Consider the following 13,763-nt stretch of genomic DNA (forward strand, 5'->3'; position numbering starts at 1 on the left):
GCTGTGGGAAGGGATGCACATGTAGCAGTGCGAGTAAAAACTGTGGAAAGACGTGAAAGAGGTATGTGGGATTGGTTTGTTGCGCTTTTAGAACACGTATTTGAATATCCAATCACTGCAGTCACCTGACTGTTAATGCATCCAGGATGGTATGATGTTGTCGTTCTACCGATGCATGAATATAAATGGAATTTCAAAGAAGGTGATGTCGCTATTCTGTCATTTCCACGGCCTGGTTCAGGTATATTTTACTGAATTTTCTTTGTTTTTTATTTGCAAAAATTATTGTGTTAGTATGTAGCTCTCTAGAGCGTTTTTCTTATTTAGCTATTGTGTTGGTATTTTCAGCTGCTCCATCAGGCCGATCTAGTAGGAGGGCTATGGGTTCAAATGAGGATGCTGAATCGGAATGTGGACGGCTTGTCGGTACTGTTAGGCGCCATATGCCTATTGATACACGTGATCCTATTGGAGCTATTATCCATTTTTATCTTGGTGATTCATTTGATTCTAACAGGTATGCCAAATTTTGTAATATATGATTGTTCTTGTAGTTGTCATATCTTCCAAGTTCCATTTTCGCAACCACGTTTATCATGGCCTCTACATTCCCAAAGCATCTGAACCTATGTTTAGCATATTGTTTATCTTTGGAAAGATCTTATGACTGGTTTGTTGTGTCACTGAAGTTGTTTTATGAGAGAGATTTATAAATCATATAATGTGTTTTGGGTACTTGTACATTGAATTGTCCACAAAACAATACTCTTTAAGTTGGATTTCTCTCTAGCTCAGCTTATAATAGGTAAGCTTATTTTGTTTAAGTATGCCTAGGGAAGTAGGGATATCTGTTATTTAGACTTTCCTATAGAATGCACTAGAAAACATGTAGGGTTATACTTGTTAGAAACTGTAGTTTTGTCTCTGAGTAAATAAAATAAGTAACTCTTCTCTAACATACAAGCTTTGTACTGTGTGTTTTTGTTCATGTTCTTGGTACACAATTGAAAACCGCTGTTCTGCATTTTACTGCAGTTTTCCTAACTCTAGTTTCTTGAGCACAATAGGTCAAGGCTTGTTTATATATATGTAGTCAGGGCCATGAAGCAGCAGCACAGCGAAGCGGGTAGCCACATAGAGTACTGATGTTTTCTTGTGTAGTTTTATTGTAAGATATGGTTAGAGCTAGGGATGAAAACGGTACGGATATTTTCCGACCGTATTTGAAACCGAATCCGTTTAGAGGGGTTGAGATCTATCCGTATCCGAGTCCGGATATCCAACATCCGATACCGTATCCGTATCCGAATACTCAAATCACATATTTATGATGTCGATATCCAATCGTATCCTATCCGACATAGTTGACACTATCCGTATTCGAATCCGAATCCGGACAAAAATATGAAAACAAATGTAATATTGGTGATATCCGTCCGTATCCGATCCGTTTTCATCCCTAGTTAGAGCATCTCGAACAGATTACTTATATCCATCCCCAATACTAAAAATATGCAATATAAGGTATTGTGTTGCTCCAACAGATTACTCATCCTATCCCTAATACCTAAAAGTTTTAAGTAGTTACTTAAAATTCACCCCCTCTCCCTCAAACGTAGGAGATCCACCCCTCTCCATTATGCACTTTAAAGGTATTGGTAATCTGTTGGGAGAGAAGAAGAAAAAGGTAAAAAAAGGGCATACCCAGTGCAGAGAGCTCTCGCTCTGTGCGGGGTCTGGGGAAGGGTGTTAGTGGCAAGCCTTACCCTCGCCTGTGCAATGCGAGGAGACCGCGACTCGAACCCGGGACCTTCCGGTCACAGGCGGTAAGACTACCGCTTGCAGCAGGCCCGCCCTTCAAGAAGAAAAAGGTACACTACTGATAATAGGAGATCACCTATATAGACTTTTAGGAGATGTGGGATACGTATTCTGTTGGAGATGCTCTTAGTATCATAGTTAAGCAAGCCATAGGCTTATCTGCATTGCTGGGTTGCTGCCGCTCTTAATATGCCTTTTGGGGCTTTCGTACCATCTATTGTTTTCTCATTGCCACACAAGTTTCATAAGAGAATTGGATAAGGAAATTACAGTAGGAGTGCAATGTGTGATTTAAAAGTTTGCAATGTCCTGTAGATGTAAAATGTTTGTAGTGTATCAAAGTTCAAATGTTAATCTTCTTAGTCGACAGTCCTTTGTTGACTACAAACAGGATACTATAGGGCCCAAATTCTACTTGAGAACAGGGCCTCCAATGAGGCCGTACCACCCTGTAGGCTGCGCCTCACTTGACCATAGCAGCCTATTTGGATGAATTGAGCAAAAAATGATTTATGAACTGACAAGTCTGTTATAGCTCTTTGGGTAGTGCTTCCCCACTAATCCTAGCAGCATGTTAGGTGATTAATAAACCCGTTTAAATTCCATCCCAACCCACTCCAACACACATAGATTGAGGTGGATACATGTGCATCCAAACAAGCCCTTATGAAGTTCTATCTTCTATGTGCTTGATTGCTAACTATGAAACAACTTCAAATTGCTTTGCTATAGTTGTTTCATTTCGGAACGATATTCATAACTTGTTCTCCATCACTTGCATATTTGTTTGCTAAGTTGTCTCGCTATTCTTGTGTTGTATCCATAGCAGTGAGGCTAATGTTCTGAGGAAACTCCAACCTCGGAGTACATGGTATCTAACTGGACTCGGTTCTCTTGCAACAACACAAAGAGAATATGTTGCTTTGCACGCGTTCCGCCGTCTTAGTGGGCAGGTAATGCTATATTACACCTAACCATTATCTTCCTTTATTACAAACTTATATATCAGTCGATTTTGACAAAAAAATTTCCGTCAGATGCAAAATGCAATACTTAAACCAAGTCCAGAGCATTTCCCGAAGTATCAAGAGCAACCACCTGCCATGCCAGACTGTTTCACCCCAAATTTTGCTGATCATCTCCATCGTAGTTTCAATGGTCCTCAATTGTCGGCAATTCATTGGGCTGCAACACATACAGCTGCTGGCACAAGCAATGGTGTCGTAAAGAAACAAGAACCATGGCCTTTCACGTTGGTACAAGGTCCTCCTGGGACAGGGAAAACTCATACTGTGTGGGGGATGCTAAATGTTATCCATCTTGTTCAGTATCAACATTACTATGCCGCTTTGCTCAAGAAGCTTGCTCCTGAAAGTTACAAGCAAGTTAGTGGTAGTACCAGTACCAGCTCGGAGACTGTTGCGGCAGGGTCAATTGATGAACTATTGCAGAGCATGGATCAGAATCTATTTCGCACTCTTCCCAAGCTTTGCCCTAAGCCTCGGATGCTTGTATGTGCCCCATCAAATGCTGCAACAGATGAGCTTCTTGCTCGTGTTCTCGACCGTGGTTTTATAGATGGTGAAATGAAGGTATACCGCCCTGATGTTGCCCGTGTTGGAGTTGATTCGCAGTCTCGTGCTGCACAAGCTGTTTCTGTTGAAAGGAGGACAGATCAGCTTTTAATGAAGGGCCGTGATGAAGTAATTGGGTGGCTACATCAGCTGAAAGGCCGTGAGCAGCAGCTATCACAGGAGATTGCCTATTTTCAAAGGGAACTCAATATGGTTGCAGCGGCTGGTAGATCCCAGGGTTCAGTAGGGGTAGATCCTGATGTTCTTGCTCAAAGGGATCGTAACCGTGATATTCTGCTACAGAAACTTGCTGCGTCAGTTGAAAGCAGGGATAAAGTATTGGTGGAGATGTCGCGGCTGCTGATATTAGAAAGCAGGTTCCGTCCTGGCAGCAACTTCAATATGGAAGATGCTAGGGCAAGTCTGGAAGCCAGTTTTGCCAATGAAGCTGAGATTGTTTTTACAACTGTGTCAAGTAGCGGGCGTAAGTTATTTTCTCGCCTGACTCATGGCTTTGATATGGTTGTTATTGATGAGGCTGCTCAGGCTAGTGAAGTAGGAGTCCTCCCTCCACTGGCTCTTGGTGCAGCTAGATGTGTCCTGGTTGGTGATCCACAGCAGCTCCCTGCTACTGTTATTAGCAAAGCAGCTGGAACTTTGCTTTACAGTAGGAGTCTTTTCGAGAGGTTTCAGCAAGCTGGTTGTCCTACCATTTTGTTGTCAGTGCAATACAGGATGCATCCCCAGATCCGTGAATTTCCATCAAAATACTTCTATCAAGGTCGCCTTACAGATAGTGAGAGTGTTGTTAAATTACCTGATGAAGCCTATTACAGAGATGCACTTATGGCACCTTATATCTTTTACGACATGTCACATGGTCGTGAGTCTCATAGGGGTGGGTCATCTTCATATCAGAATATTCACGAAGCGCAGTTTGCATTGCGTTTGTATGAGCACCTTCAGAAGTTCCTGAAAGCTAATGGTGCCAAGAAGGTTTCTGTTGGTATAATCACGCCATATAAGTTGCAGTTGAAATGCCTTCAGCGGGAATTCAAGGATGTTATGAATACTGAGGAAGGGAAGGATATCTACATAAATACAGTTGATGCTTTTCAAGGCCAGGAGCGTGACATCATTATTATGTCATGTGTCCGTGCTTCAAACCATGGTGTGGGTTTTGTTGCTGATATACGCCGTATGAATGTAGCTCTAACTCGAGCTAGGAGAGCTCTATGGGTATGTCTCTGCCTCTCTACAATATGCATTAAGTGCGTTCTACTGTTGTTCTTCAATGATCTTATTGATGTATCCCATGTTACTTATAGTCTTTATTGCTTTTCAGGTTGTTGGTAATGCTAATGCTCTCATGCAGTCTGAGGACTGGGCATCACTAATAGCGGATGCGAAGGCCAGGAAATGTTTTATGGACCTGGATAGCATTCCCAAAGATTTCTTACCCATGAAGGTTCCATCTAATACTCCAGGTAGGAATTCTTCCAACAACATCCGGAACATGAGAACTGGTGGTGGACCTAGACCAAGACACTTAGACATGTTCTCAGAACCGAGGGCTGGTATGAACATGAGGCCTGATGAAGATGAGCGTCTGAATTCTGTTACAAGAAATGGTAGTTACAGGAATTTGGATGATTTTGGCCGACCTGGTGATCGCCCCAGGGATAATCTGCAGTTTGGAGTTCCCAGGAGGCCAAATTCTTCTAATGGAAGGAGAGAAGTGTAAGGAGTGTGTTGCTATCTACAAACTCTGGTACAGCATGGAACAATGATGAAGAGCTCTGGGACAGTCCAGATTCAGCAAGGTGCAGATGCATGTTCAGAAGATCAGTTGCTTGTGCATTAGATTCCTTGCACCATGTGGTGGGGTGGTCACAAGAAAGCATTGATATCAGCAGAGGATGTGTGAATCTACCATGATGTGACCTCCAGTCAGTGGATCGAGATGCTTTCATGGTGGGTGATTAAAGGTTCATGATGTCAGGTTGAAGAAAGGCTGCTGTAGTCTTCAGTGTTATGGAGTTCGCAGGAATTTCTTTCTTAGAGCAAGGCTGTCTGCTGTGTTTTGACATTGTGATCCTTGCTTTAGCCAGCTCCATCTTTCCGTAGATATATACATGCATGGGCATTTCCATTTTGAAACATGCCAGGAGAAATCTCACTGGCTCTAGAGCAGGGTAGGTCTCAAGCATTGTTGCCTGATTGCTGCTGCGATCGTTGCATGCTTGATATGTCTGGTAGGATCAGTATGCTAACATAGGCAGGGCTTCTGTACCATATGACATAAGTTCCTTCTGTATACAGGGTCGAGATCTAGAGAGAAGAAAAAGTTCATTATTTCATTCAGCTCATGTTCCCCTTTGTTCTTGTTAACATGTTCTGTGCATATGTTGAAAGATGTTACCATGTTTGTAGTAGTGATTTTCCTGATCATCAGTGGCATGATTGTCTGCTTGTATGTTGATCTATGGATTAGTTTTAGCACTTTGCAGCGTTAACAATGTTGTCCTGCTGATGCCTGTGTCGGTCATGTATTTAGTTGACCTGTCAGTGTTCCTGCAAACCATTTACTTTTTGTGATACTAGCATGTCAAAGCTAACAGAAATACTTTAGGTTAGTGATACAGTTATTCTAATTAAGCATATTTTTTGGGATGCATATATATTAGAGAACTGAACTGGAGGAGGTGGTGTTTCAGGATTACAGGCACCCTGAAATCTGAAGTGCCCCTTCGATCATCTCTACTGTGGTGCTGGTGGGTTTCTGGATGTCCTCTCCGTGTCACTCCCAGAGTCCCAGGTAGCTGCGTTTGTTTGGCCTATGATGGTGCACGTATTTTTGTTTCTTCAGTATCAGATTCATCTAGTGGTTTCTTGATGTTCTTTTAAAGTGGTGACTTAATTCTGAATTTCTTGTGTACATGCTGTGATAAGTAGCATGTAGACTGCAATATTGGTTGTTAGAGAAGCGGTTGACTGTTGTATTGAAAATAATGTTTTTGGGATATCTTTTATTTTGCAAGTTAAATTTAGGGTGGTCATTATGTCTGATGCTACAGGCCAGTTGAGGTCCTGAAATTTGAGTGTCCTTAGTCTTCTGCTTGGATTCTGGTGGCACTCTCCACTCTGGTTATCTTTCCTGAAATTTGAGTGCCTTTAGTCTTCTGCTTGGGGTCCAATGGGTGATAGATTAGGGGTAGCACCAATTGAAAAAAAGCTTGTCCAACACCGGTTGAGATGGTTTGGACATGTCCAATGGAGACCTCCAGAGGCACCAGTGCGTAGTGGAATCCTAAGCCAGGATAGTAACATGAAGAGAGGCAGAGGAAGACCGAAGTTGACTTGGGTAGAGGCAATAAAAGGAGACTTGAAAGGATGGAATATACCCAAAGACTTAGCCTTAGATAGGAGTGCTTGGAAAACAGTTATTCACGTGCCTGAACCTTGATTGCTTTTGCTGGGTTTCAACTCTAGTCTACCCTAACTTGTTTGGGACTTAAAGACTTTGTTGTTGTTTAGTCTTCTGCTTGGATTCTAGTGGCACTCTCCACTCTGGTTATCCTTTGAAAAGAGATCCCAGGTAGCAGCGCTTTGCCTTTTGTTTCTGTTTTTTCTGTTTTTTTCCCTTTATTGTCTTGCTAATCTTTGATAAACTCTGGTGTTGTGCTTGATTGTATGTGCAGGGCCCGTGATGTCATAGTGGTAATGGATGCAGTTTTGGCAGCTGTGTGAGTTCTGATCTCCAGGAATGCATGGTTGCCTGCATGGTAGAACTCTATCGGATTAAAACAGGGGAGGAAAGAATATCGGAGTAGGCAGTTATATGTTGAATTTACACGTTGTGCCTTATGTATATGAATGAATTATTTTGGGAGCTAATGGATTTGTATGTTACGGCTGGTTACCAGCCACACTACCTATCTGATTTGTTTGGAGAAGCACAGCTTTGCATGTTGACACGACTTGCTTTTGTACCGGAGGCAAGCAGCAACAGGGTTGTATATGTCCTCTGACGGGTCTGCGGTCTGCCGCTGAAAGAGGGGCTTTGGAGTTGGACCAGTTGCGCTGGAGATCCGAAGGAAATCCACCCCAGGTGCTCCTGAACCTGAAATATGCTATATGCTGGTCTCGTGTTCTGCCGCTCTGGTTGCGCAGAGCTGACATAGTACACCAGAATCAGCTGATGTTCCAAATGGGGACAAACTAGCGGTGGTGCCAATTCGTGGTCCAGCTAGTAGTCCAAGATTTTGGATGCTTTGTTGTTAGCTTGTTACTTGTACGTTTCTGCGCTTGGGATGGTATCTGCGGATCCATTGGGCGGCAAACGTTTTTGACTCGGCCTTATTGTTCATCAATCTATTTTCAGTCTCTTTTAATGCTCTGATCTGATGATGAAGAGTCTGAGCTATTCTTCCTCTGCCGTCCGACATGTCCACGATTCTTTCGTCTGCCGTCCGAACATGTCCACGACAAGAAACAGCTAGATGGACCCAAGCACAAGGAGACGCACCACAACGCTCCAAAGGCCAAACCAGAGTTTTTCTCCTGTTTATTTAGACGCGCCACGATCCTCCTGGCCTTGGACTTGTCTTACACCCGAACCAGCCTTGGATCCGTCACCAGGACACGGCCTTTAACGATCCACGCCTTTGTCAACCACCGTACCATATATGCCATCACGCGGCGGTGGCGGCAGCACGCAGCCGGCTGTGGTGGTTGTAGCCGTCGCGCAGCCGGCGAGGAGGAGGACGACGAGACGGCGACGCGCCATAATGCCTGTGAAGAGCAGCGCCAGCTTCCGCATGACCGCGCTGCCTATGCTGCTGACGGCGCAGCTGCTGGCGGCTGCCGTGCTCGCGCTCACGCTCGTCTGGGTGCTGCACTTTCGTGGAGGCGTCTCATGGAAGCCGACATCCCAATCTCTCTTCGTCTATACGGTAATAATCCATCCATCGGTAATCGGTTGCTATGCTAACCAAGTGTCAAGCAATACTTTATGTGTTTCAGAATACTATTGTTTGGAATAGCTAGTCACGAGAAAATGAATGTCAGTACCTACTGATGGCATGTTTGGATCTATCCGGCTAAAGTTTAGCTAGATACAATTTCGAAGCCAAACTTTAGTCAGCTAAAAGTTCTCCCAGTTAAACTTTAGTTGAGGTGTTTGATCCTTCAGCTAATAGCACTCACTGGGATTAACTAGGCTGAAGTAGCTAAACTTTAGCTGGTCTTTTAGCTGGACCGTTTGGATCCCTAGCAGCTAAATTTAGCCAGGTAAAGTTTAGTTGGTGGATCCAAACATGCCCTTACTAGTATTTAATTTTGCTGTGTATATGCATACTTTTTTCCATCCATAATTGATACTGTATAATACAGTACAGCTCTGTAATGCATTGCACCATATATTCCTAAATAGGATTATTATTATATAATATAATATGTGCACCCTTTTTGTCAGGCACACCCTCTGTTCATGGTGATCGGCTTTATCATCTGCACCGGGGAAGGTAAACCAACAAACGCACGTCTTTACTGCCTGCAAAATGGAGCAATAACGTTGAGTTTGTGACTGATGCTCTCATGTATTATTGGTGTGGTGTCACGCGCGCGCGCGCAGCGGTGATGGCGTACAGGATCGTGCTTGGCCCGACGGCGGCCAAGAAGGCCGTGCACCTGCTGCTACATCTCGTAGCCCTCGCCTTCGTCGCCGTCGGCCTGTACGCCGCCTTCAAGTTCCACCATGACAACGGCCTCCCTGATATCCGCTCCCTGCATTCTTGGCTCGGGATTGCCACCATATCGCTCTATGCTCTTCAGGTCAGTCAAGTATAACCAAGGATTTTTTTTTTGAGAAACAAGTATGGCTCTACTTTACTGTTTCTTTGCTGTGAGCCCAATTTGTAGCCCACTTATAGACTGCAATCACAAGTTACTCACTCTGGCCCCACCACGGCCCATGACCCTGTTATGCATGGGCCTCATCCCACCAACCCCTGCCCCTCTTTTCTTCTCACGAAAGAAGGAAAAGTCCTCTACATTATGCACGAGATCCGATTTTCCTCCATTTATAAAACCGTTTGTTTGCCTTCTTTTTACTTTTTCTAAAACCATTTGTTTTCGATTTCAATGATGTTTTAATCTACATGATGCCACGTCAGCCACGTGAGAGGTAAATTAAGCTATAGGGATAGTTCAATAAGGTCAAATGGACTTTACCAAAAAAATTATATTAAATATATTTTAAAAAATATATCCAAATATTTTTCTTGGAAGAGCTAGGTAGATAAGCCTAAATTTTTGTTTAAAATCTTATAAAATTCATAGAAAATTTATTTATCTCAAAAAAATATGAAACCGGTTTTGAAATTTTCTAAAATCATGCTTTGTATTCTAGTTCCTATGCCCAAGTTATTTGAATCTTTCTAATGCCCTTGTGGTGTTTATTTGCTAGTAGATGTCTTGTTATCTATTATAATTAGTTGACATTGATGACCCAGACTATGTAGAAGGACAAGTGACTCCGACGACAACACAAGGGTCATATAATCACCACATATTTGATTATATTTAGTACGAACACAAGTGTCACTGGATAAGAGCTAGGCACAGTGAGTAGTGACCAAAATGCCATGTTCTTTTCAAATGGCCCATTCACTACTACAGAAATTGACGCTAGGCACAGTGCTCTTTTCAAAATACAATCTTATTATATTGTGTTGACTCTAACGCCAACTCAATTCCTATTTCGGCAGTCAGAAACAATTTTGCAGATAGATAAGATTAGTGTAGTAGATATATAGCACAACACATTTTCTGTGCACCGCTCACTCCATGTTGTCTATGCTAACATAGTACATGGTTATAGATATGATCAAGTGATACTTGTGTTCATACTAAATAGGATCAAATATGAGATGGTTATATGACCCCTTGTGCTGTCGTCGAAGTGATTTGTCCTTTTATGTTGTTTGGATCATCATTGTCGAACAATTATGATAGATAACAAAATAAATACTAAAAGAGAACCATATAAGATTAATGTAACTCCAAGGTACACACTTGAACATAGACCATGATTTTAGGAAAAATCTGAAAATGGTTTCATATTTTCCCGAGCTAAAACAATTTTCTATGAATTTTGTAAGTTTAAATGAGATATGATGTTTTAATTGTATAGCTTTTCCAAAAAATGGATAAGTGTCTAAAAAATATTTGTATAACTTTCTTTTTTTTCAAGGGAAGGGTGAATTATATTAAAACTCGGCATAGTATATCCCTAAATCTTCATATGAAAAAAATTTGAATAACGATAAAGTATTTTACTAGATTCTTTCATCGTCTTCTTCCATAGTGTTTTTTCCGATGCAGCTAATGCTCTAGATGAAGAAAACCTTGTTGAAGACCAAAGCCAGAGTGGAGTCCTTATACCAAATCCAACGATCAACCCCAAAACATTGGACAAAACACATCTAAATCGGTAGAGGAATATCGAAGGTATACTCATAGGATGTTGATTCATCACGTCTAGTCCTTAATTTCCTTTCCGCGACCATCGACGATGAGATCGACGACCCGGACCAGGAGAACCCCCATGTAGATAATGGCCACAGTTGACCGTCTGTTAATGAAATCGACGCTGGCAACGGCGACCTCGCCGTGGTATCAGTAAAGTCATCTTAGGTAACAAGATCTTGACCAAAAACCATCCGATTTCACCGGTAGATTTATTTGGATTAAACCCTAAGCAAACTAAATTTTAAAACTGCATAAAAGAGAGATGGGTCCCTTCTCCTTGCTACTAGCAGAGTCGCCGGAGAAAGTCGCCGGAGAAAAAGAAGGAGAGAGGCCCTAGGCGATAGTGGCGGTGAGGAGCAAGGGTGTTTTTTTTTCTTGTTGGGGCGGTAGCGGCATGAAGCCTTGCACAATGTATAACTTTCTTGGTAAAGTCTATTTGAACCATGAACTGTCAACTTAGTTCATTTTACCTACCCCGCGGGCTAAAACCGTTGTCGGAACTAGCCATGGTGTAAAAACAATCAATCTCAAAATTACATTTTAGAGAGGACAAAATATTTGGCTTTATAGATGAAGAAAGAAAATTGGACTTCACAGAGTCGGGGAGTTAAAAAAGGACTTCTTCCCTCAAAGAAAAGCTATCACAGCCTACAAAGCTGTAAAGAAAAACAATCAACTTTTTCTCGGTAATATAAAGGAAGATAATCAATTTGAATCGCCTTGGCACACCGTTGGTGGAATGTTGAGGGTAGAGCTTGCGCGCCATGGTTTCTTTTCTTTTTAAAAAATATATAAGATGGCCCCCTTGAGAGTTTCCGTGGGCCAATTTTGGGAGTTTTTTGGGCCAATTTTTGGCTGCGTATCTGGTCTGATCATGCGTGTGGCCGACTTTAGGCGCAGCCCAGCAAACATGTGGAGTTCATTTGGATACTTTTGGTCTCCAAAATTTCTTGAAAATTCTGTACTTCCTATGCATTTGCAAATTGTTTTGATTCGACGAGTGCACACCAGTGCATTACAGCCAACAAAACAGGACACACGAAGAAATGCAAGCACACAACAACAAACCAATCGTAACTTTCCTGTAGCAGTTGTTCATTTTATTGTTGATTTCGCAGTGGCTGGTGGCATTCGTGTACTTTGTCTTCCCCGGGGCCGTGATGACGATGAGGGCGGACTACGCTCCATGGCACATCTTCTTCGGCCTCGCCATCTTCCTCATGGCCATTTGCACTGCCGAGACCGGCCTGGCCAAGTTCGTCTCCGCCTCCATCGTTTACCCGAGCGAAGTGTTTGTCATCAACTTCACCGGGATCGCCATCCTCATGTTTGGCGTCGTTGTAATCTTGGCTGTCATCCTTCCGTCAAGATACTAGCAAGTGACTAACTATTAAGTCCATCCGATCCATGCTTCTTCTCAAGTCATATTGTTTGATTTGGACTGCATGCGTGTTAACATGATTTTGATATATTGTTTCATTTACAAAGCTGCTTGCTGCTGCTGGCCGTATAAGTTTGATATGATACTAGTAATGCCATCTAATTGTCGTTTTACTTTTTAGGCCCCTATGCAAAGGGGACCCTTCTTCACGTCCTGCACAAATTGATCAATTTTTGCTTTGTGAAACTAAGCAAATGCTTGTGCATTGTTACATGAAAAAACGAGTCAATTGTTTTTGTGTGCCACTAAAAAGTACATGGTTGTTTCCTTGTGTTTTTTACGAAGGATTTTATTAATTAATAATCATTACATCGAGTTAATTACAATAAAAGTGAATTCACTTCCGGCTTCTGCCTAAACACAAAGCCTAAGAGAAAGAAACCTAACACTCTAATGACAATCAATTCTAAGACTGGATCACCACCCATGTGTCTGGAAGAAAAACGCAGTAACCGCTTACATCAATTGTTGCGATGAATTCAGCACCAAAGCCTGTGCGTAGGGCTTTTGGAGAATAACCCATGAACTTAGCCAATGCATTACCAAATAAACCACCTACAAATAAGTAGCCGCCGCACCCAACAGTATTAGAGGTTTGAGATCCTTTTGAAACTCTCCAAGCCAACTCCCAAAAAATGGGCCAATAAATATCTTAGTTTTGCTTATCTACAACTGCTTCAAATTTTATGTGGCAAAGATGGAGATTCAGGAACAACTAAGGAATAGCTTTCTTTTCGCTGAACTAATGAATAGCTAGGTCGTCTTCCTGTTATGTGGGGGCATCAGTTGCATAGCTAGCTGGTTATGGATGGGCAATCCTATCTACGGGTGGGGGTACCATGTTACCTTTGGATATTGTCTCATTATCCGGGAGAGATGACAATTCGAATTGATTACAACCAGCTAGGTAAAAATCCACGTCACACACCTATGCGAAGCTAATCAATAGTTCACGTAGGGTAACCACTTGCTCTATTCAGCGAGGAGTCCGAACTGAGCCACAAGGCCCGGGAAGCCGCCGACCTCCGTAATAGATAATTTATACACATGTACAAAAAATCTTTTATGCATGCAACTACTAAGCATACCTTCCAAGGCATGTGGAAATTTCTCCTTATATGTTAATAATATATCCATTAATCTGCGGGTGTCATGTACTGATCCATGCCAACCAGTGACAATAAATGTAAACCTCATATGAAAATCACAAACCGCCATGACATATCCATGCTGACTAAAGTACTTAGGTTGTTCCATCAATGCTATTGTAATAGGTGTGTGCGATCCACCAATTGTGAAAGCGCATCTAGCTAGGCCCTAAGTGGGTTTTGGTGGATTGAATGACAACACTATTAAGGGAATAATGAATTCATGAGAATTGCAGGTATTTAGTC

The 13,763-nt window shown here is 42.3% G+C and overlaps 2 protein-coding genes across 5 annotated transcripts; both read left to right on the forward strand.

Annotated features, from left to right (window-relative positions):
- The first annotated feature begins 6 nt into the window (after positions 1-6).
- LOC136526784 (probable helicase MAGATAMA 3) lies at positions 7-5,382 on the forward strand. Its single transcript, XM_066519377.1, has 6 exons — positions 7-61; positions 146-241; positions 349-517; positions 2,648-2,774; positions 2,859-4,634; positions 4,741-5,382. Exons 2-6 carry the CDS (start codon positions 172-174, stop codon positions 5,137-5,139), a joined length of 2,541 nt encoding a protein of 846 aa, XP_066375474.1. The 5' UTR covers positions 7-61; positions 146-171; the 3' UTR covers positions 5,140-5,382.
- A 218-nt stretch (positions 5,383-5,600) lies between these two features.
- Positions 5,601-12,511, forward strand: LOC136526793 (probable ascorbate-specific transmembrane electron transporter 1). Of its 4 annotated transcripts, none has more exons than XM_066519393.1 (5): positions 5,601-6,993; positions 7,097-8,350; positions 8,872-8,920; positions 9,031-9,230; positions 12,020-12,511. In XM_066519393.1, exons 2-5 carry the CDS (start codon positions 8,084-8,086, stop codon positions 12,302-12,304), a joined length of 801 nt encoding a protein of 266 aa, XP_066375490.1. In that variant the 5' UTR covers positions 5,601-6,993; positions 7,097-8,083; the 3' UTR covers positions 12,305-12,511. The 4 variants fall into 4 exon arrangements, with proteins under 4 accessions (XP_066375490.1, XP_066375495.1, XP_066375486.1 ...); XM_066519398.1 differs by having other exon boundaries at positions 5,601-6,213; XM_066519389.1 differs by having other exon boundaries at positions 5,601-8,350.
- Positions 12,512-13,763: the final 1,252 nt, after the last annotated feature.

The sequence above is a fragment of the Miscanthus floridulus genome, chromosome 2, assembly GCF_019320115.1.
Source record: "Miscanthus floridulus cultivar M001 chromosome 2, ASM1932011v1, whole genome shotgun sequence".
NCBI classification, from domain to species: Eukaryota; Viridiplantae; Streptophyta; class Magnoliopsida; order Poales; family Poaceae; genus Miscanthus; species Miscanthus floridulus.